The 23,818-nt window shown below is 43.0% G+C and overlaps 1 protein-coding gene across 1 annotated transcript in view; it reads right to left on the bottom strand.

Annotated features, from left to right (window-relative positions):
• PDE11A (phosphodiesterase 11A) overlaps positions 1–23,818 on the bottom strand; it is a 614,587-nt gene that overhangs the window by 153,455 nt on the left and 437,314 nt on the right. Inside the window, exons 11-12 of the mRNA XM_077272627.1 lie at positions 7,578–7,724; positions 7,349–7,456 (exon numbers count right to left, since the gene is read on the bottom strand). Of these exons, the coding sequence (XP_077128742.1) occupies positions 7,349–7,456; positions 7,578–7,724 (255 nt within the window). The remainder of the gene's footprint in view (positions 1–7,348; positions 7,457–7,577; positions 7,725–23,818) is intronic.

Here is a 23,818-nt window from a genome sequence, read left to right as displayed (position 1 = left end):
CCAGGAGAAGACTCAACAGTTCACTAATCGTCATCGGCGTGTCGGTCCTCGTCTTTGTGTTGGGGACCTGGTTTGGTTGTCTTCTCGATTTGTTCCTATGAAGGTCTCGTCTCCTAAGTTTAAGCCTCGGTTTATCGGCCCTTATAGGATTCTGGAGGTTCTCAATCCTGTGTCCTTTCGTTTGGACCTCCCAGCATCTTTTACTATTCATAATGTTTTTCATCGGTCATTATTGCGGAGGTATGAGGTGCCGGTTGTTCCGTCTGCTGATCCTCCTGCTCCTGTGCTGGTTGAGGGTGAGTTGGAGTATGTGGTAGAAAAGATCTTGGACTCCCGTGTTTCCAGACGGAAACTTCAGTATCTGGTTAAGTGGAAAGGCTATGGTCAGGAGGATAATTCTTGGGTGACAGCATCTGATGTTCATGCTCCTGATTTGGTTCGTGCATTCCATAGTGCTCATCCAGATCGCCCTGGTGGTTCTGGTGAGGGTTCGGTGCCCCCTCCTTAAGGGGGGGGTACTGTTGTGAATTCTGTTTGTGGGCTCCCCCGGTGGTGTTTTATGGTATTGCCACTTATTTGCCTTCTTCTATCCTTGATCACCTGTTGACACCCATTAGGGGAGTTTCCTATTTAAGGCTGCTTGGCTGCTGGTCCGATGCCGGCCAACAATGTATCAGTAGCATTCTGTTGCATTCTCCTGCCTCAAGTTTCAGTTCAGCTAAGTTGAATTTTGTTCCTAGTTAATGTTATTTTTTGTCCAGCTATCTGCAATGTGACTCTCTGCAGCTGGAAGCTCTCGTGGACTGAAATTGCCACTCCAGTGGCATGAGTTGTCACTGGAGTTTTAAAGTAATTTCAGGATGGTGTTTTTGAGTAGTGTTTTGAAGTTGACCGTGAAGTAACTCTTTCCTGTACTTCTGCTATCTAGTAAGCGGACCTCACTGTGCTAAATCTGCTGTTCATCCTACGTATGTCTTTTCCTCTTGACTCACCGTCAATATTTGTGGGGGCCTGCTATCTCCTTTTGGGGTTCATCTCTGGAGGTAAGGCAGGCCTGTATATTCCTCTGATAGGGGTAGTTAGATCTCCGGCTGGCGCGTGGTGTCTAGGGCATCGTAGGAAACACTCCCCGGCTACTTCCAGTGTTGTGTCAGGTTCAGGTCACGGTCACTTTAGTTTCCATCACCCGAGAGCTAGTCCGTTTGTTATTTTTGATTTTCCTGCCATTGGGAAAATCATAACACACTGGAGCCTGGTTCTCCCGCTAATCTCATTGTGTGTCGGTGGCCTTGGTGAGCAGTAACATTACTGATGTCACCACTCATCACTGCCTCCGTACATAGCAGAGTCCTGGATCATCGTGGGACCTCCTTATTATGGAATTACTGTAGACTCTTTGGATTACTTTTTCTTTTGATGGTATTACATGGGTAATAGAGGTCAGACTGTAAAGAGAGTTAATGGACAAATTCAGCGCTGACGACAGAATTGAGACAGTATGGTACAGTAAGGTGGGGGTTTATTTCAACGCGCTTCTAAGTATATAACTTCTTCAGGTTTTTCCTGAAGAAGTTATATACTTCGAAACGCGTTGAAATAAACCCCCACCTTACTGTACCATATTGGGATATACATCTCAATTCTGTCGTCAGCGCTGAATTTGTCCATTAACTCTCTTTACAGTCTGATGTCTGATGATCGCTTGCTGATCCGTGGATCCGCTGAGGCTGATTTTCTATATTATATGCGTTTTTAACAGATCGAACAGGTGAGTTTAATCTGAGTGCAAAACTTACTGTATTTCTCGGATAAGACCCTGTTTGCGCTGATCTCTCCTATAGTTTCATGGGTAAAAGAGGGAAATAGTTGGGGACGGAGTGCTTTTTACAATTAAAGGACTTTGTGTGTGTGTTTATTTATTTTGACTATGGGGGTCTGTAATGGGGGTATCTGACAGACACCTCTCCATTACTATCCCCTGGGCTTTAAGTCAGCGGACATTATAAAGCTGACATCAACTCCAAAACCATTACCCCGATCGCCAACGCACAGATCGGGAGGAGCAATTCCACAGTTGTTTTCTTTTTTTTCTTTTATTATATTCACTAAATGCTAAAACTGACCTGCCATTATGATTCTCCAGGTGATCATGCATTTGTAGATACCAAACATGTTTATGTTCTTTTTTATTTAAGTGGTGAAAAAAAATCCCAAATTTGCAGGCTTAGTACCGGAACCTGCATCAATTGCCTGGACACGACCTATAACATACCTAAACATCATAGGTCGTGAAGGGGTTATGAATGCATTGCGTACGCATGTCAGATGGATGTCATACGTATGCTACTTGATAAAAAGAGCTTTGTTCTCACAGGACACACTTGCATGACATTTGTCCTACTTTTCTGGATCAACATCAGACTGATTTTTTATATGCTAGTGTGACTCCAGCCTTATTGTGATGGGAGAAATAATAAGTAGTGATATTTTTTCCTGTAAAATGTGTTAGTAACTGTGGTCGAACCTCCGTTGCTGATGTTAAAAAGATTTCCACCAATTTTAAATATGGGACCAACAATAGTCTAAAAATAAAAATAAACAATTATCTACAAGATCCCACCATTGCTCAGTACTCAGTGCTCATTTAGCTCGGAAGTTAAACTAGTGTCTTTGGCGTGCTCGTCTGTTAGGAAGATACCTGCATGTGTTACAGCTCTCTAAAAGCCGCAAGACATGCAGTTGTGGGGACTCAAACATAGTATTTGAGCACGCCGAAGACACTCAATTAGCACTAGAGCATAATCAGATAACCAAAGAAAAAAAAAAGAGAGATGTTCCAGCTTCCAATAAAAAATAAACTTTAATCCAGTACATTAAAATCAGGAAAACTCCCGGAACAGCACCATAACACCGTGGAGGCAGGCTTCTTTCGTTTCGACCGAAGTCTTTATCACATAAAGACTTCGGTCGAAACGAATAAAGACTTCGGTCGAAACGAAAGCCTGCCTCCACGGTGTTATGGTGCTGTTCCGGGAGTTTTCCTGATTTTAATGTACTGGATTAAAGTTTATTTTTTATTGGAAGCTGGAACATCTCCCTTTTTTTTTTTCTTTGGAGTTCTACTACGTCTCATCAGGACGGAGTTCCGGGCTTCCTCAGCTGATCGGTGAGCTGGCTCCTTTTGTCTTTGTCTACATGATCAGATAACATCTTATCTGAATATGATCGCTCATCACCAAACGGCAACCATTGCACATAAAACACAGATTTTATTATTCATTGCATGATGAATGATTTATTCAATATTTTTTCTCAGTATTTCCTCACCTATTTCATCGATTATAAACTTCTTGGTAGATTGGAGTAGTTGTATTTGCAGTGCGCTGTAATCCAATACTACTTTGGCACTGTATAATGTGGGGACTATATGGTATTGCTATATAGGCAGTATAATGTGGAGACTATATGGTATTGTTATATAGGCAGTATAATGTGGGGACTATATGGTATTGTTATATAGGCAGTATAATGTGGGGACTATATGGTATTGTTATATAGGCAGTATAATGTGGGGACTATATGGTATTGCTATATGGGTAGTATAATGTGGGCACTATATGGTACCATTCCCTTACACCTAGCTTGAAAGAAGGTACATCTGTAGTTTTCTGGGCGTCATAGTCTTCAAATCGTAATAAGGCAGCATTTTATTTTTGTTTTCATTATACCACAATTATGAGAAGGAAAATGTTCACACATATCTATTGTAACAGACAGACAGATTGCCTCCAGACCTACAAAGGCATACTAACCATTTCTTCAAACTGCTTTATTTGATCTTTGTTCAGAGATGATGAATTTACTTTAACTGGGACCAGAAGCTCAACATGAAGCTCCTGGGCTCCAATCCAATATTTGGATGGATCTGGTTCCCACTGATCATTTGCCATTTTTACAGGTTGCTGTCCTATGTGGTAGAGAAGTTACTGTGGAAGCACCATGTCCCGAGTGCGGCAGCAATATTACTCCTGTACACTATAATCTCTATCTCTGGCAGTGTCATCTAAACAACCTCAAGCGACACCTCCTACTGTCAGAATGAAAATAAACTCCAACGCATGATACGTCTAGGATCTAAGATCCCGGACTCCGGTATCACTTCATACAGTGGATCCCTCTGTTATACCGTGCAGTGTTAAATGACAATTTCTAGAGCGCATGTACACAAAAGAGCATACAGTTACCTTGCGTAGAATCACATAAAGGGGACCTGTTAGTTGCCATGATTTTTTATCTGGTAAATGCCGCTGTTTTCCTGAATCTGGCGCCATTTTCTTTTGTTCCTGCGCCACTCCATTCCTGAGATATGCCTCCCTTTCCCTGTATCTAAAGTTAATACCTTATCCAAGTGGGCGTATCACTCTACCCTTCTCTATTAACGTTTTCTTGAGGATCACCCCCAGTTGGCTAACAAAACAAGTCATATATAGATTTACAGTATATACAGAAATGAGGAGGCCATATCACAGGACAGTAGAGGCACAGGAACAAACAAAAAACAATTCCAGATTCAGGAGAACGCCAGCATTTTCATAGCAAGTGACAAGTCCTCTTCAAAGTGATTGTCTACCTATAGTTATTATTTTTTTTGATCTAACTCCTATTGTGATGAGTCTTTTTTCTATTTGGGTTTAAATCCTAGCTAGTATGTCTTTCTTTTGTTAGCTCTGTGTCACGATCCATTTTTGGATGCGTGGCAGCTCTGGTTCCACTATGATTTTAATGTAGCTTTTTTTCCTTCTAGGCCAGAAGGGGTTAATGTCAGTTTCCCTTGCTAGCTGTGTACTGCAATTGCAGAGTTGCTCGGTCAGCTGATGTGGGTGGTGACCACTCCCACCATCCTTTAAATAGTGACCTGATGCATCAGCTGACTGTCAGAGATAGGGCAATCTATGCTGACCAAGCCTGGAGTAAGGAGCTCTTGCTGCAGTGGTGAATCTGCTGGTTTTGTGGAGTACGTGGTCCGGGTGCCTTTCTTCTCCTGTGCAGTGCTTTGCAGCAGAGAAGGCTATTAAGCTAAGCTTTGTGTTTATACTTTGTCTGTCTTGTGTTTGTCACTGTCCCCTGTGTTGTACCATCTGCAGTGGTGAGGCTAGAGCCCTTGCCAGCCAGTGCACTAACCAGGGGGTTGCAAGGTGACAGCGACGGACGAGGTTCCTGATGGTGGTGGGGGGAAGGACCCACTAAGGGTGTTAGGGGAGTGCAGGGACAGGCTCAGGTTTGAGCTTAGGTGGTGACCATCCCTCATTCCCTCTCGGTAGGGCCTTCCTCTCCCCATTTCCATCTCATTGTGTGTGAGTCGAGCCGTCCACTGACAGACCCTCTGTTGGGTTGGTACATATTGTGAAACTCTGCCTGGGGCTGCTCCCTATTTAAACTCCTGAGAATCAGGTTACACAGTTGTAGCCTAAGTAGCTCTTGTGTGCATCTCAGCTCCTGTGTCTTAGTGGATAGTCGTGATTCTGACTACAGATTGTTTATTTTTTATTTTATGAGCTTATGTGATATCATCATCTTGTTGACTATCTAAATTCCCTATCAGTATGTCTGGAAACCGGAGAACTTGGAAGAAAACCACACATACACATGGAGAATGTATAAACTCCTTGCTGTACTTGGTGGGGAGTTGAATCCAGGACCCCAGCACTGCGAGATGACAGTGCTGACAACTCTCTTGCCTTATGATGTTGTAACTACCCATACCTGCTGGCTCTGACCCGGCTATTTGACTATTCTTATTGCCTCCATCAGCAGCTGACTCTGTGGCCCCAGCCCAGGGGTTCCTGTGAAAATCCATATTGTTGTACAGGTTTTATAAGGTTAAGATCAGGATAAACCCTGGAATCTGTAATATGGAGTGGCAAGCATCAAGCCCATTTGTGTTAGTCATTTTTAGCACTGCCAGGGGACGATGAACATTGCTCTCGTGACAAAGCCAAAATTCTATTTGAATTGGAGCTCATTTCTAAAAATTACATTTTTGCAGATTTTTGAAAGAAAATGTATCAGAATAATGCAAAGTTGACCCAAAATTCTGGTGCCAGAGCTTTTGAAGTATTTTAACCACTTTTGGTCAACAAGGAGGCATGCATTAGTCGGAAAAGGTAATGGTTTAAAATGTTCCACATTGCGTAAAATGTTTGGTGTCAAAGAAATTGTCTAAAGTACAACAACCAAAGAGAGGAAAGAAAAGAACGATACATATAAGATGTGAACGCATGGATAATCAATGAGAGCATGCTTTATTAACACAAATGGATAGAACAAGGAAATCTAAAACCATTTAAAGCCACAAAAAGTACAAAATCCAATACAGGGAAACAATATACCCGATTCCAAAAAATGTGCCAAAGGAAAGACACATAGCCATAGTGAATGGTTGTTGAAATGATCAGGGTGCCCCATTTACTATGACTATGTGTCTTTTATCGATTGAAAGGATGTTTGCGGATGATGAAATCATTTTTCAAGATGATGATGCATCCTGCCTTAGAGCAAAAACTGTGTAAACATTCCTTGAAAAAAGACACATAAGGTCAATGTCATGGCCTGAAAATAGTCCGGATCTCAATCCAGTTGAAAATCTTTGGTGGAACTTGAAGAAAATGGTCCACAAGGCTCCAACCTGCAAAGCTGATCTGGGAACAACAATCAGAGAAAGTAGGAGCCAGATTGATGAAGAGCACGGTTTGACACCATTAAGTCCATGCCTCAGAGACTGCAAGCTCTTATAAAAGCCAGAGGTGGTGCAACAAAGTACTAATGATGTGTTGGAGTGTTTTTTTGTTTGTTTGTTTTTCATGATTCCATAATTTTTTCCTCAGAATTGAGTGATTCCATAATTTTTCCCCACTGCATGGTTAAAAAAAAGTAACCATTACTGACTACAGCATTTTTTGTTCTTGATTTCTTTTAGTGTTTCTTAAAGCCAGAAAGTTGCCATTTGAAGTGACTTTAGTTTTGTGCCATGTCTGTGATCTGCTTTTTTTCTACAAAATTAAACAACTGAATGAACATCCTCCAAAGCCGGTGATTCCATATTTTTTGCCAGGGGTTGTATATATACAAAAAGCAAATACCGTGTTATTTTTCTACCCAATTTCCATTAGAAAACATATTGCTGCAGGATTAAGTAGTCAAATCTAAAAAATCTGAAATATTGTCTTCAGTTAAAAAAAAAAAAGTTTAATGTAGATGGTTCGGGGTTAATTTACTTCATCAGTCACAATAATTTATTACTAGGAAAATGAAAGGGCACAAGCCAATAATTCAGGCCTGCAGTACTTACAGTTAACATGGCGAACATCAGCTGGCACACGTTGAAGGCATGCCGCCAATTGTGATAGAGAACCATCCGATAATTCTTCCTTACTGTCAGAAGCCACCTGCACAAGGTCTAAAAAACAGAAGGGGCAGGAAGAGCGCTGTAGTTACAGCTGTGTATGGCGGAAGATCTCATTACGAGTGTAGAACTAAACCCCAAGCCACATAGACCGGGTCGCACGGCAGATGTTTACCTCGTAATCAATTTTAAATTTCTGAACCATTCCAAGCTCCATAAACATTCTCAGCGCTGCTGTAATCATCTCATCGACGTCCAAGGAGAAGTCATCAAAATGGATGTCATCGATAGAAAGTTCTGCCACCAAGGGGATGTTAGCTGCCTTGAATGATAGAGAACACAGTTATATTTGACGATATTTTGCTGATATGTTTATTTTTTAAAACTTATTTTTTCTTTTATGCATACTTTTATTTTTTACAATTTTTTTTTTACCTGGGCGACAGATGTTTATGCATTTCAACATTTTTAAGGTCCATTAAAGGAAACCTGTCATCTCAAAAAATGCTAGTTACCCCAAAATATAGGGCTAATCTACAGGTTAGTAGCTTTACAGTATTACTGAAAGTGCGGGTACTGGGAGAAAATGAACTTATTTCTTCCCAGGAGCCGCCAACTTTCACTTATGGATTCAGTTTAGGGATTGATTACAATCATCGCTTACAGCACCACTCCCTATACTGTGATCGGCTTTTGTAAGCGCTCCCCAGCATTTTGATTGACAGCTCACTCTGCACAGATGCACTGCACCGTGAGCTGTCACTCAAAGTGCCATGGTATGCTTTGGTGAAGGTGGCTGGGTTGGCATGAAAAAGACCAAAAGTTGCAAAGTGTTTTTGACAATTTTTTGGTGTGGAACACTGAAAAGTCACAACATTATTGCACAAAAATATCGTGACTTTTTAGTGTTCCACACCAGAAAAGTGGCAAAAACACTTTGACAAATCAGGCCCATAGTCCCCGGCCTGCTTTTCATAGTATGTTCTCTTTGAAATAACGCAGCGTTTCAGAGTAAAAAATACATGTACATGCTGCAATCGAACAGCCGGTATCTGATCCAGGGCTTGTTCACGCTTGCGTTGATTCTCTCAAGTGAAAGAATTGGACCAATTATGTTAATAATACTCATCTCCTACTCTGTCAGAGTTTGAGTCGAGTGTTATCTGAGTATGATCCGATTGTCTCGCATGAGCGAATTGCAGCACAGGTGCGGAGAAGATGGAGAATTTAATTTCTTCATCTTCTCCATAGTCTCTGTGAGCGTACATTGAACATGCACCCATAGACTTGTATGACTATGCGTGATCCAAGTATCAGAGCCACTCGAAGCAGTCTGCTATTGTTTTCTCATGTTGAATCAGCATGGGAAGATAATAGCAGATCTGCACTACCCCATAGTATCACATTGGGCCCAGTGCTATCCGAAAAAAACATCAGATAGCACTTGTTAGTGTTTTACGCCAGTGTGAGTGAATCCTTATGCTGCAAATGGTTCGAACAGCATGATTCACCTGAGAACTTCCCTTTAAGGACATGATCTACTTTGCTGCTTAATTGTCACATCATCTTTAGGGCTTGTGCCAAGAGCATTGGGTCGGTTATGCAAATCACACTCTGATCAGAATCTGATGAAAGTGTCAACACATTGTGATCCAGTTCCATCAGATGAGGAAAAGATGGAGAAAAAAAATGACAGTTAAAAGAAAGTTTGGGTTTGGGTACCGGAACAGTACCCAAACTCGAAACCGGACCCCATTCACTTGAATGGAGGGCCTGAACATCCAGTCTTTGCCTTGCTGTCATGTATGGATGTGCTGCATTCCTAAACGGCTCATTTTAATATCAAGCAGGAAAACTTTCACAGAGGATTTTATAGCTGTTCTGACACCTATTTTCAAAGAAATTACATCAGCCTCTTCAGGTCTAGGAGACATAATCAATAGTATATATTGTTTGCACTGCATTCCAATTACAGCATGCAAAAAAAATTGCTTTTTTAATGAACAGTGGAAAAAATAACGTCAATTCAATTCATATAATTTATCATTGTATTGAATATATTGAATATTAAATTAATGTATGAAAAATCAATAGGCAACACAAGAAGAGAAAAATGAATGCTCTAGGTGCTGCACTGCCTCCATTATTTTCTTGCATGTCGCTCTCATCAGAAAGCAGACAGACTCCAAACCGATAAAAGTTTAGTTACACAAAGGCGCATAAAGTATGGCCCAGGAATTTCTGAACCAAAACGAATCTCTTTGCAGGAAAAATGCTGCATAAAATACATTATTGATGTGTTTTTTCCTCTGTTCATTTGAATGGGTAAAAAACGCAGCAAAAACGCCGAAAGAATTGGCATGCTGCAGATTTGCAACTGCTTCAAGTCTGCAAGGAAAAAATACACAGCGTGTGCAAGAGATTTCAGAAAGCTCATTCATTTTGCTGGCACTGTAAACTTTAAGATGCTGATTTTTAATGACAGGGTCAAAAGGCGAGAGTAAAAAATTTATGCTAAGTAACTTATTATTTAGTACTTTTTTTGTAACAATGGAGAACCCTCTGCTCTTATTTAATACTTTTTTTGTAACAATGGAGAACCCTCTGCTCTTATTTAATACTTTTTTTGTAACAATGGAAAACTCTCTGCTCTTTTACTTTTTCTCGATTTCATTCCTGCTTCTTTCATAGAGCAAGTATGTCACCCTGTGGTGGATTACTTGTATTATTTTTATCTGAAAGTATAGAACAAAGAACAACGATAACAGATGTTTCTCCAGCAAAATTACCTGTGAATATGCCAAAGAGATATCAATCAAAGGTTTTTCTGTATTCAGGGAAGCACATCTACATATGCCAAGACACCAGCAATAAAATATAATATTTGTATCATTGCTTCTCATCAAATTTGCTTTGTACAAATAAAATGTCATGGCAAAATAAACAACAGAAGGCGGGAGATCGCTACTTTGATGTACTTTTAGAGAAATAAATCTGTTCTGCTGAATACATAAATTACAAAGTCGTTGAGACTTTAAAGGGAACCTGTCACCCCCAAAATCGAGGGTGAGCTAAGCCCACCGGCATCAGGGGCTTATCTACAGCATTCTGGAATGCTGTAGATAAGCCCCCGATGTATCCTGAAAGATAAGAAAAACAGGTTAGATTATACTCACCCAGGGGCGGTCCCGCTGCGGCCCGGTCCGATGGGTGTCGCGGTCCGGTCCGGGGCCTCCCATCTTCATCAGATGACGTCCTCTTGCGGCTCTGGCACAGGCGTACTTAGTCTGCCCTGTTGAGGTCAGAACAAAGTACTGCAGTGCGCAGGTGCTGGGCCTCTCTGACCTTTCCCGGCGCCTGCGCACTGCAGTACTTTGCTCTGCCCTCCACAGGGCAGACAAAGTACGCCTGCGCCGGAGCCACAGTGTGAAGACCAGAAGAGGACGTCATCCTATGAAGATGGGAGGCCCCGGACCGGACCGCAACGCCCACCAGATTGGACCACCCGCCCAGGTGAGTATAATATAATCTCTTTTTCTTCTATTTCAGGTGACATCGGGGGCTTATTTACAGCATTACAGAATGCTGTAGATAAGCCCCTGATGCCGGTGGGCTTAGCTCACCCTCGATTTTGGGGGTGACAGGTTTCCTTTAAGGAGGAGCTGCCAGTTATACAAATTACAGATGTTGCATTATGTCCCACATTCATATTATTGTGGCTCAGTGGTTAGCGCTGTTGCTTTGCAGCATTGGGGTCCTGAGTTCAAGTCTGACCAAGGATAATATCTGCAAGGGGTTCGTGTGGGTTTCCTTCGGGTTCTCTCTCTTTTCCTTCCACACTTACTGATAGCAAATTTAGATTGTGAGCCCAATGGGGACAGTGATGATGTCTGTAAAGTGTTGCGGAAATTTTAACTGAGTAAAATAAATATATATCACTAAAATAAATACACCCTCCATATATACAGGTGCTTCTCACAAAATTATAATATCATCAAAAAGTTTATTTATTTCAGTTCTTCAATACAAAAAGTGAAACTCATATATTATATAGAGTCATTACAAACAGAGTGATCTATTTATATATATTTATATATATTTATAAGTGTTTATTTCCGTTACGGTTGATGATTATGGCTTACAGCCAATGAAAACCCAAAAGTAAATTACAATACTTTATAACACCAGCTTGAAAAATTATTTTAAAACCTGAAATATTGGTTTACTGAAATGTATGTTCAGTAAATGCACTCAATACTTGGTCGGGCTCCTTTTGCATCAATTACTGCATCAATGCGGCGTGGTATGGAAGTGATCAGCCTGTGGCACTGCTGAGGTGTTATGGAAGCCCAGGTTGCTTTGAAAGCAGCCTTCAGCTCGTCTGCATTGTTGGGTCTGGTGTCTCTTATCTTCCTCTTTACAATACCCCACAGATTCTCTATGGGGTTAAGGTCAGGCGAGTTTGCTGGTCAAACAAGCACAGTGATACTGTTGTTTGTAAACCAGGTATTGGTACTTTTGGCAGTATGGACAGGGCCAAGTCCTGCTGGAGAATGAAATTTCCATCTCCAAAAAACTTGTCGACAGAGGGAAGACTGAAGTGCTCTAAAATTTCCTGGTAGACGGCTGTGCTGACTTTGGTCTTGATAAAATACGGTGGACCTACACCAGCAGATGACATGGCTCCCCAAACCATCACTGATGGTGGAAACTTCACACTAGACCTCAAGCAGCTTGGATTGTGGCCGCTTCACTCTTCCTCCAGACTCTGGGACCTTGATTTCCAAGGTCTAATGTGAAGTATTCACAATCAATGATGGTTTCAGGAGCCATGTCATCTGCTGGTGTAGATCCACTGTGTTTTATCAAGACCAAAGTCAGCACAGCCATCTACCAGGAAATTTTAGAGGTTGTAGGGGTAACTGTATGCCCCACAGCAGAAACCGGCGGGCAAGAGATTTCAATTCGCCTGTCCACCATTACATCAGAAGGCACAGCAGTATATAGAGCCCGGAGTCGCCACAAGTAGAGACACCTGTAAAAAGGCTCGAGTTGCCTGCCATACGGATATTGTCCTATTAATAGGACAGAGAGAAAGTGAGGACCTTGTGTGAAACTTTAGGCAGCAAGGGACTACAACACAGCCCAGTAAGGAAGGCTTCCAACCCCACCTGGCTAGGGGGATTCCGAATCGCTTCCAAGGCTGGCCAGACCTCACCATCACCTGTGAGCCGTACCCTGGACTGTGGCTGCATACTACCAGTAAAAGGTAAAGAGACTGCAACCTTGTGTCCTCCAATTCTTTCCGGCACTACACCGTCTGTCATCTTTGCCCACTACAAAGGGAGCCCTAGGGACTAAGCTTCACCTGTGGGAAGCCATACCATCACTGCTGCAATACCATCTTCCTCAGTGGATCCCTTTAAGCAGCGTCGGTCATCCCTGACTGAATACCACAGATGGTGTCACGAACATTCTTTATTTTTTTTCCAAATAACCCCTTTAAAGACCTTCCCTTTAATTTGGACATCCAGGGCCACGGACCGGGTCACCGCCACTGTGACTACCCCTTTAATGACCATCGGACCCGGTACCGAGCACCCCACGGCCCTAGCGGGCGCTCCACTTCCCTCTGCCGACAAGCTAATTGGAAATGCAAATTTCATTCTCCAGCAGGACTTGGCACCTCTCCACAATGAAAAAAGTACCAATACCTGGTTTAAAAACAGCAGTATCACTGTGCTTGATTGGCATCAAACTCCCCTGACCTTAACCCCACAGAGAATCTATGGGGTATTGTCAAGAGGAAGAGGAGAGACACCAGACCCAATAATGCAGACAAGCTGAAGGCTGCTATCAAAGCAACCTGGGCTTCCATAACCCCTCAGCGGTGCCACAGGCTGATCGCCTCCATGCCACGCTGCATTGATGCAGTAATTGATGCCAAAGGAGCCCGACCAAGTACTACTGAGTGCATTTACTGAACATGAATTTCAGTAGGCCAACATTTTGGATTTTAAAATCATTTTTTCAAGCTGGTGTTATAAAGTATTCTCATTTACTGAGATAATGACTTTTGGGTTTTCATTGGCTGTAAGCCCTAATCATCAACAGTAACAGAAATAAACACATGAAATAGATCACTCTGTCTGTAATGACTCTATATAATATATGAGTTTCACTTTTTGTATTGAAGCACTGAAATAAATGAATTTTTTGATGATATTCTAATTTTGTGAGATGCACCTGTATCTCAGAAGAAGGGAAAAAAAGGTGTTATGAGAACATGAAGAGGCATGAAGACCCACATGCCAAAAACACTGATGAACCAAAGAGGAATAATAGTCTATGTTTCTCCGGGTTGTGCTGCCATATTGTCATCTGTCTCTCTGCTATTTACCCTATAGTCATTCAGTAACATCAGCCTCAGGTAGACATAGAGAGAGAGATAGATTGTTTGTGCTCTGGGGCGGGACTGTGGACAGATCTCTTCTCGGTTTTTCTGGCTTAGAGCAGGAAGATAAGACTCTGCCTACAGGCCACCCTGGAGCACAAGCATCTCATTAACTGAAAACTTCTAACAATGATTACACAAGAACCACAAGACAGATTTCTTCACCCCAGGTATCATTTTAATCAGTAGAACGGCAGGTCTGCTTTAAGTCAATTGTATCAAATACCTTACCATATTACCTGTGCATCCCTAGTTTTGCTATTGGACTCCACATGTATTTTACAAAAAGGACAATAAACGCAATTACACATATTTTATCAAGCTAAATGGGACGGATTTCTAATGTAACTTGAAAATAGCAGTCTTTCATGACTTTTGCTATATTTATTATGCATTTTAGACATTTTTTACCCCATGTTCAACAAGGGGGCATGACCTCACTAACAACAGATGTGGTTGACAGGAAAGGGGCATTGCTTAATTTTGGACACTGTCAAAAAATTTCAAAAAGTTGAAAAAGCCACAAAACATTTTCATTTTCTCAACAAGGACCTGCACAAAAAGTTTGCACCATTTCATCCAGTTTTAGACCAGATTTCTAGGGGAATCTGTTTGATCAATTTGCCTCGCAGTAAGACAACCGACAGGTGATGTAAAGTTAGACTATGCAGTACTAAAACACACCATATTTATAAAGAGGTGTGAGCTACTAAAATAAATCTGGCACATTTTACGACTGTGTAGTCTAAGTTTGCACTGTCTAAGAATTGGAGAGTATTGATAATTAACTATGCCACAATGACTGTAAAGAAAAAAGGAAAATTGGGACAGTCCCAGTTCTATTAACCCCTAATTGACATATGACATGCAGTGTTCATCATAGGTTGCCTCCCCCTCTTTGGTGCAGGCTCCAGCGATGAACCCCCACCTTTTCCGGCACAAGACAGCTGATCTAATCAGCAGACATGTGCCCTTAACAGCCGCGGGTGGAATCATGATCCACTCGCGGCTGTTAACTAGTTAAATGCCACTGTCATTCTCTGACAGCAGCATTTAACTTGCGCAAACCGGATGCTCGTCTTAGCTCTCCCTATCGGCACCCGTGTCACATGCCCGCGGGCGCCGATGGGTTGGTATCCACTGTGATTGTCATTGCCGAACTGCTATGAGTGCCAACCGGTTGAAGCTCTGCTATGTGTAACAAAAGCGAACAGATGATCACAGCTTCTGCTCTCTCATAAAGGTTATTGAAGCAAGTAAAAAAAAAAAAGACGTTTTTAAAAATATTTAATGAAAAAAATAAAAAAGTTCAAATCACCATGTTCAAAATCTCCCCAGCTATGAAGATATAAAAATAATTAATCTTATCGGTAAACGGCTTAATGAGAAAAAAAAAATTAAAAAGCCAGAAATATGTTTTTTTGGGTCGCTGCAACTTTGCAAGAAAATGCAATAACAGGTGATCAAATCATTGTATCTCCCCCCAAAACAGTATAAAAAAATGCCAGCTAGGTGAGCAAAAAAATAAGCCCTCATCCAGCCCCAGATCACAAAAAATGGGTACGCTAAGGGTCTTGGAAAATAGGGCAATTTCTGTTCTTTTTTTCTTTTTTTTTCATAATTGAAATAAAAAGAACCTATACATGTTTGGTATCTATGAACTTGTTATGTAGAATCATAATGGCAAGACAGATTTAGCATTTGGTGAATATGGTAAAAAAAAACCCAACAATTGTGGAATTACACTTTTTTGCAATTTCACCGCACTTGGAATTTTTTTTCGCATTTTCCAGTACACTATACGGTAAAACCAATAGTGTTTAAAAGTACAACTTGTCTAGTGAAAAACAAGCTCTCACATGGCCATACTGATGGAAAAGTAAGAAAGTTATGGCTCTGGGAAGAAGGGGAGCAAACAATGGAAACGCAAAAAAGGAAATACCCTTGGTCATTAAGGGGTTAATCTGAGACCCTTCTTTATTAGATGAAACAGAAAATGTGTTATTACTAATTACTGGCTATTTGTGAAGGATCCGGAGCTGTAGTCAGTGATGGAACTGGAGTGTGGGGAAAAAAGGTGTCAGAACAGGAGATGGTGTGTGGAAAAATAAGGGAGCCTTAGTGGGAACTCCACAGCACTACTGAACATGCTGAGCAACTGATGGCTGGATATTTAAAGAGAATCTGTCACTAGGCTTTTGCCACCCAATCTGAGAACGGCATAATGTAGAGATAGAGATCCTTATTCCAGCGATGTGTCACTTACTGGGCTGCTCGCTGTACTTTTGATAAAATCACTGTTTTTGCAGCTGGAGATTATCACTAGAGGACTAGTAAACCTGCTGCCATGTAGTCTTCCATATTAATAATCTTTGTATAGCCCCGCCCCCACCACTGATTGGCAGCTTTCTGCCCATGCACAGTGTACACAGGAAGCTGCCAATCAGTGGTGTGGGCAGGGTTATACAGAGCACAGTATTCAGAGACCTGGTAGATCTACAGCAGATAAAACTGATCATCTCAAAACCTCAGCAGTCTAGTAAGTAACACATCACCGGAATCAGAGTCTCTGCCTCTGTCATGCTGCTTTCAGATGGGGGAGAAAAAACATGGTGAAAGTTGCCCTTTAAAAGGTTAAATAACATTGACTCAGTCATCGGCGTTACTGTACACCTTGGTGTTCATGGTTAATGTTGTAATATGCTAGGTCTGAGCCATGGTTACACATGTAATAAGGAGCCAGCATTTGCCTAAAGGCTTGTAGGGTCACAATACAACACTGTACAACTCCAGTCAGTAGAATGACTGACAACAGGGAAGGTAAGTAATGATTCATTGCACCTCCTGCCCTGACTGATGCTTTACTCCTTGTACTTGCCGTTTCCCATTTGCTTGTTACGTTCCTAAGCCCCGGAGCAAGGATTTGTTTAGATAATGAAATTGTAATAAAAAGTGAAATTCCCTATAAAACAGCGGTGTGCCTTACAAGAGAACTGCTCGAACACTAGCAGCACATAAGTCATTTTTTTACTCCAGTGCGGGGTTTCCACGCTTCAGCTTTTTATGCGAGTCAGAGCCCTGCTGTGCGTGAATACAATGTTCCTGACTTGTGCTTGTGCAGGGATACAACAATACAGGAATAAGTAAATCTGTACACATTGGACTATTGTTACCAGCTTTTCTGTAAAAGCCAACTTGGTCTTTTGTTGCACTCTCATGCTGCTCTTTTTTTTGTAAACTAAAGAACATTCATTCTGAAACCACATCGGCAGCTCAGGATCTGAATATAAAGCAGGTTTACATCCACTCTGATGATGGCGGCAGGTTGTAGGAAGACTGGCCGGCGCTACAAAACTATGCACTATAACAGCTTTAAAGAGGTTTTAAAGAACCCTCTGTCCACTGGCTGCAGTTTGTTTGGGTAAAACAATCCATGCTTTACTCACCCTCCTTTGGTCCAGCGCTTGGTTTCCCCATTGCTCCAGGTGTCTGTTGTTGTCTTTAGTGCTGGCATCACATCAACAGCGCTGCAGCCAATCAGTGAGCTTGCAGTTTTGTGTCGTTAACTTGGTAGAGCCGCTGAGTTCAGTTATTGGCTGCAGTGACATCAGTACTTCAGACAATAAAAGACACCAGGAGCAGTGGTGATGACTCAGCACTGGACCCAGGGAGAATGAGTAAAGCACCGGTTGTCTTTTTTTACGCACCGGTTGTCTTTTTTTACTAAACAAACGGCACTGTGAAAGAGGGATTTTATGAAATGGAAAACCTCTTTAACCCCTTCACCCCTGGGTCATTTTTTGTTTTGCGTTTCTTTTTTTTTTACATGTGCCACTGTGATACGTGGGGTGCATCTTCTGACTGCCTCATTTGTGATTATGCTTTCTAAAACTAAGTGTTACACACCTGTCCCAGGTATCCCGGTCTCCGCTTCCTTCCCCTGGGTCTGCTGCCCTCTGTTTGCTCCACGTCAGTTTTCCCAGATGTATCTGTGCCATAATTTTCCTGAGCCTAGTTGAGGCCCTTTAACCTCTTAATGATCAGAGGTATTTCAGTTTTTACATTTTTGTTTTTTGCTCCCCTTCTTCCCAGAGCCATTACTTTTTATTTTTCCGTCAATATGGACATGTGAGGGCTTGTTTTTTTGTGGAAAAAGTTGTACTTTTAAACAACACCATTAGTTTTACCATATAGTATACTGGAAAAAGGGAAAAAAATCCAAGTGCGGTGAAATTGCAAGTCAGCAGTCTTCCCCATGATTGTGCAGCCTACTGAAACAGACTAAAAAGTTCCAAAAGCTCCCCAATTAATTCCGCCATAAAGATACCTTAAGAACACTTCCACATAGTTTCAAACAGTACACCCGTATGCTTCCCGTAATGCTGCAATTCTCTTCCTAAATAATACTATCATTTCAAATTATTTCAAAATAATTAAAGGGACATTTCTATCTCCATGCTCAATTATTCACGTATTGTCAGCTATCCTAAGAATCTTCCAGATGACTCTTAAATAAGAAACTGGAAGTTGAAAGACCATGATTTTAATAATGCTGAGCTTCAGTTCTGGGGTCGGCAGCACCGCAGGGAACTGCGTAATGGTATGATCCCTACTGTCATGCTGCTGAAGAAGGGAAGGGAGAAGATCAAGGGCAGTACTGGCAAGCTGCAGATGTTGTACACAGGCACCTAAGATCTTAAAGTAGTGCTAGAGCTAGGAGTGCTGGACTTCCCCACATCGGATAATGTTCAGTTATCATGGGGCTATGTTCCCCAAGAGTTTGTTGTTTTAGCATTTTTTTATATTACTGCTCTTGCTCCTGTAAATGTGAGAAATATCTTTTGGAGAGGGTGCAAAGTATATGCTGTACACAGCAAAGTATAGGCTGTATGTAAAAGCGTAGGAGCATTTAGTACATACAGAATACTATTCACAGTGTTTATCTTGGTGCTGTGTTATCCCAATTTTTATTATTTTAAATTACATTATTGCTGCCCGACTAATCCACCTGTCCCCCTGCTATTCCCCGGCCTCTCCCTTCCGTCAATCCCTTCACTGGTTCCCCATTACCCAGAGACTCCAGTACAAAACCCTAACCATGACATACAAAGCCATCCACAACCTGTCTCCTCCATACATCTGTGACCTCATCTCCCGGTACTTTCCTGCACGCAACCTCCGATCCTCACAAGATCTCCTTCTCTACTCCCCTCATATATCCTCTTCCCACAATCGCATACAAGATTTCTCTCACGCATCACCCCTACTCTGGAACTCTCTACCACAACATATAAGACTCTCACCTACCATCGAAACCTTCAAAAAGAACCTGAAGACCCACCTCTTCCGGCAATCCTACAACCTGCAGTAACCACCGATCCACCAAACCACCGCACGACCAGCTCTACCCTCACCTATTGTACCCTCACCCATCCCATGTAGATTGTGAGCCCTCGCGGGCAGGGTCCTCTCTCCTCCTGTACCAGTTGTGACTTGTATTGTTCAAGATTATTGTACCTGTTTTTATTACGTATACCCCTCCTCACATGTAAAGCGCCATGGAATAAATGGCGCTATAATAATAAATAATAATAATAATAATATATATTTAGCACATTTTGATCAAATTCCGTGAGCCCACCTGCCACAACAAGGCATCCACTCCCAGATGGGTCAATATACTTAAACTATTTAAAATAAGACTGATTACTCTCTCTTGGGCTTAGGCACACACACACAGCATATTATTCAAAGGGTTTATCTTGGGGCTGTGATAGCCCCATTTTTTATTTTAATTTACATTACTGCTATATTCCCTATACTTAGCCCATTTTGATCAAATTTCTGTAAGCTCACCTGCTACGACAAGGCATCCACACTCAAAAGGGTCCCTGTACTAAACCTGTACAACAGAAGGCTGACTTCTCTCTCTTGGACTTATGTTTGCGTGACAGAAAGAAGCTGCGCTGTTGATTTAGAATCATCCACCAACTATAGAGTTAAAATGGTTAGAGCCGATAGGGAGTGGTTTGCTCAGCCCCAGGGGATACTGGGAAAGTTGTTATTGTGTCCTGGACATCCAAGAGTAAGATGTGTGTTACAGAGTCTGCTGCCAGACTGAAGTCAGACAAGTTGTATAGACCAGTTCTTCCTGGGAAGTGATAATAACAGAAGCGGTTAGGACAGCCAGGAGCATCTTTATTACCTCAAGATAGAAGTGAGAGAGCTACAGCACCGGACTCATCCCCTTCCCCCACCTCACTGCATGAGCAAGGTACTGTTCTGCTTAGGTTAAGACACTGAATGTGCGAAGAGAAGTTATCTGTAAAAAGACTTCATATACATGTATGTTGATGATGCATTGAATGAAGAGAAGTGATTTTATGTGATGAAAAGATGCTTGAATAAAAGCCCTGTGATCAACTTCACCCAAAAATGTGGGTGGAGCTGCTGCTTAGGGTGAGAGCATTGCATTGTAACAGTGGTGAACTGTTAAGTGCCCACCTAGTGTGGGGATTTAGAGAAAGAAGTCTAAATGTTGTTTCATGGAAGCATCTGTGAAGGTAGCAGCTGTAGCCGCTGTATCTAAAGCCACATTCAGATGTTAAGTATTTGGTGAGCTTTTTACATCAGTATATGTAAGTCAAAACAAGGTGCAGAACAATCAGAGGAAAAGTATAATAGAAACACGTCACCACTTCTGTATTTATCACTCACTCCTGGTTTTGGCTTACAAATACTGATGTAAATACTGACCAAATACGGAATGTGTGAACGTGGCCTAAGAGAGCTATATGGGTGTCACTGTGAAATGAAGAAACTAAGTGATGTGCCGCTACGTGTAACCATAAAGATGAAGCCTTTATCAATGTCAGAAGTGAGAAATATCAAGTATTGTGTCTGCTGTCTATTATGACTGTTCATCTTTCAAAACTTCAGTAGATGGAATCCTGCTTTTAACTATAATGGCCTTTTCTGCTTCCTTGTTTGTAACCTTCAACTTATTACACCTCACACAAGCTGCTGACACTGGGCCCCTTAGAAAGTGTAGTGCTGCAGTATCCACACTGTGCAGTGATGAGTCAGTGACCCAACAAAGTTCAAAGCAAAACATGTTTTAATGTCCAACTCCCAGAAAGAATACACAGCAAACGATATCCTCCAGATCGCAGCCGGGAAACAAGACAGTCCACATCCGAGACCTGATTGCTGTGGGCCAGGCCTTTTGGCTTTGCTTGGCCTTTTGGCTCTGCTTGCCTGTGTTACCTCACATAGGTGAAGCTCTGCAGAGCCATGTGCTCTGCACACTTGCAAAACCAAACTGACACACCCAACCCTCTGCTGTAAGGGCTTTTACAAGGAACCTGTGGCCGTAGGCCACATGGAAAACCCGGCCGGGAAGGAAACGGACTGCCCCGCTACCATCCTGTAGTCCGTTTAAAAAATAAAAGCCCAGAGCAGGTTTTCTTAAATCTGCCTTGCACAAATAGCTTGCCCAAGACAATACGTACTTTTATTCTGCATTGCAATCACAGCTACGCCTGTAACTGCAATGCACTCCAATGGCCTCAATATTCCTCCGTGCGTATCCTGGGGGGGGGGGGATATATAGAGACCCTCACATGTGACATCGGTCACTGCCTCACAAAAGCAATATAGATAGGGTGAGGGTAGGAGCAGAAAAGAAGACATGTTCATTGCTGGTGTGGAGAGGTTCAAGACAACAATTGGCCAGAGTAAACCTTCCAGAAGGAGTGCTATGCAGAGAACCAGGGGTGGATATACCATTGGGGCAACCTGTGCAGTCGCTCAAGAGGAAAGGGGGCCCATTTCCTCCTCTAAAGCAGGTGGAATTGTGCATTACTTTGACTGACTAGACTTAATCAGGGGCCCTTTCCTGCCTGTGTCTCTCAGTACTGAGAACCCTAAAGTCATTTCCATTATACATGTGGTGGTGGTGACGACCTACATCTTGGTCACATATTCTTCTTACGTCCAAAGCTGTTTTCAACTGTTCCTCAGACATAACTGTTCATCCAAATGGCAGTGTTTTTAGCAGAAACGGACTATGGAGACATCAGGGTCAGTGGGTGATCTCGTCTGTTGGCCTGGCTGTCTTTAGAAAGACTGCATGGACCAGGGCTTATCCCACTGAACGCCCATACTCCTTTTCCCTTGGGCAGAATACTACTGAGACAACACAGGGTAATGCAGCGCCCCAGGGTCCTGGACGTTGCAGTAATGTCATTCTCCTCTAGGGGGGAGTGATGTTACGTTTGGAGGGAATGAAAGACAACTGAATCCAGGTATCACAAACATGCAACACATTTCGCACTCCAGGCCACCAGGGGGAGCTATGCTCCTATTTATTAGGGCACTCTTCACACTTAGGTAAAACTGGTTGCCTGGGGAGGAAATTAGGCAGTTGCTGGCTGAGCTTCGCTCAGGTAGTTGGTCCCTGACAGGGGTGGGAGCCTGTCAGAGGCTGAGACAGAAGGACATGGAGCTGTGCCTGCCCTAAGTGCGGCAGCTTCTAAGAAAGAGACACGAAAAGAGAACTGTATTGTAGAGAGGGTGAAGAAGTCATAGCAAAGGAGTGGATACCAGGAGGAGTTCTGCCCTACACAGGCTGCCTCCTTCTGAGGCGCAGGATCCCTGTAGCCGGAACACCGAGGGAGCAACAGTCCTTTATGCCTTACTCCAGAGACCGTCAGGACAGCTAATTTCACGTTACCTGCCCGCCCTACACCCAGGAGGCAAGGTGGCACCGCTTAGAGGCTGGGGCATGATAGAGTCCCTGTAAAACGCCTCAAGCCACTGGTCATACGGGTTTGTCCTATCCATCAGGGGGACAGAGAGAGAGAGACATAACATCAACAACATCTACAACATCTGTGAGGACCTTATGAGAGGCTTAACAGTAAGGTACTACAACACCACGGCGCTAGAGGAAGGCTACTGATTTCTACCTGGACAAGGGGACTCTGGATTTGCCTCCAAACCGGCCGGACTCTGCCAGCCCTGTGATCTGGTGCTCTGGACTGTGGATGCTGAAGCCTTCAGTAAAATGTAAAGAGACTGCAACCTTGTGTCCTCGTTCTTCACTGCGCCTCTCACCATCCACCATCTACACACTGGGAAGCCCTGGGGACACACTTCACCTGTGGGAAGGTATACCATCTAGCTGCCATAACATCACCCCAGCGGACCCCTTAAAGCAGCGTCGGTCACCCTGTCTGAATACCACAGGTGGCGTCACGAACATAAACTTTATCCCTTTAAAGACCTTTCCCTTTAACACGCACATCCCAAGGGCCATGGACCAGGTCAGCCACCGTGACATCCCCCCGAGAACCGAAGGACCCGGTACCGATTACCCCACTGCCCACGGGGGCGCTCCAGTTTTTTTGGGCGTCACGAACAGGATCTACTAAAGCCTGAAAATCAGGTCATGTGTGCCTAGAGACTGTTCCAGAGTTGTTCTTGAACTGTGATTTACTAAAGGACTGTGTATTGCAAAAGACCTCCAAAATTCCCGCCAAAACCGCCGCTATTATAGCGCCATGAAGCGTGCAGGAGGAGTGGGGCGTGTCATCGTGGGCTTAGCCTGGAAGAACGGCGTGAAAATGGAAGCCATCCCCCACAGATACTACTAGGTCAGAAAAACATGGCTATCAACCAAAGGAATCCGCCTCCTAGTCTGGGATGGTGGAGGAAGAAAGAACCACCCTCCAGAAGAGGAGGAGCCGGAACCGGAGGAGGAAGCAGACATTACCCTGGTTGGCAAGATGGCGAGCGGAGGTCACCAGGAGGAGGGGGAGAATACCCACAGTGCTGTCCGCCAATCGGAAGCTGAGGAGGCCCCGCCGCTTGTATGAACCCGGAGGTTCTCGGCGCGGAAGTGGAGGAGCTGTGCCGCAGCTCTGAAAAGCATCCAGGAGCAGCAGCACAGCCAGCTGACA

The sequence above is a fragment of the Ranitomeya variabilis genome, chromosome 7, assembly GCF_051348905.1.
Source record: "Ranitomeya variabilis isolate aRanVar5 chromosome 7, aRanVar5.hap1, whole genome shotgun sequence".
Lineage (NCBI taxonomy): Eukaryota > Metazoa > Chordata > Amphibia > Anura > Dendrobatidae > Ranitomeya > Ranitomeya variabilis.
This window is presented reverse-complemented; position numbering and strand designations above follow the sequence as displayed.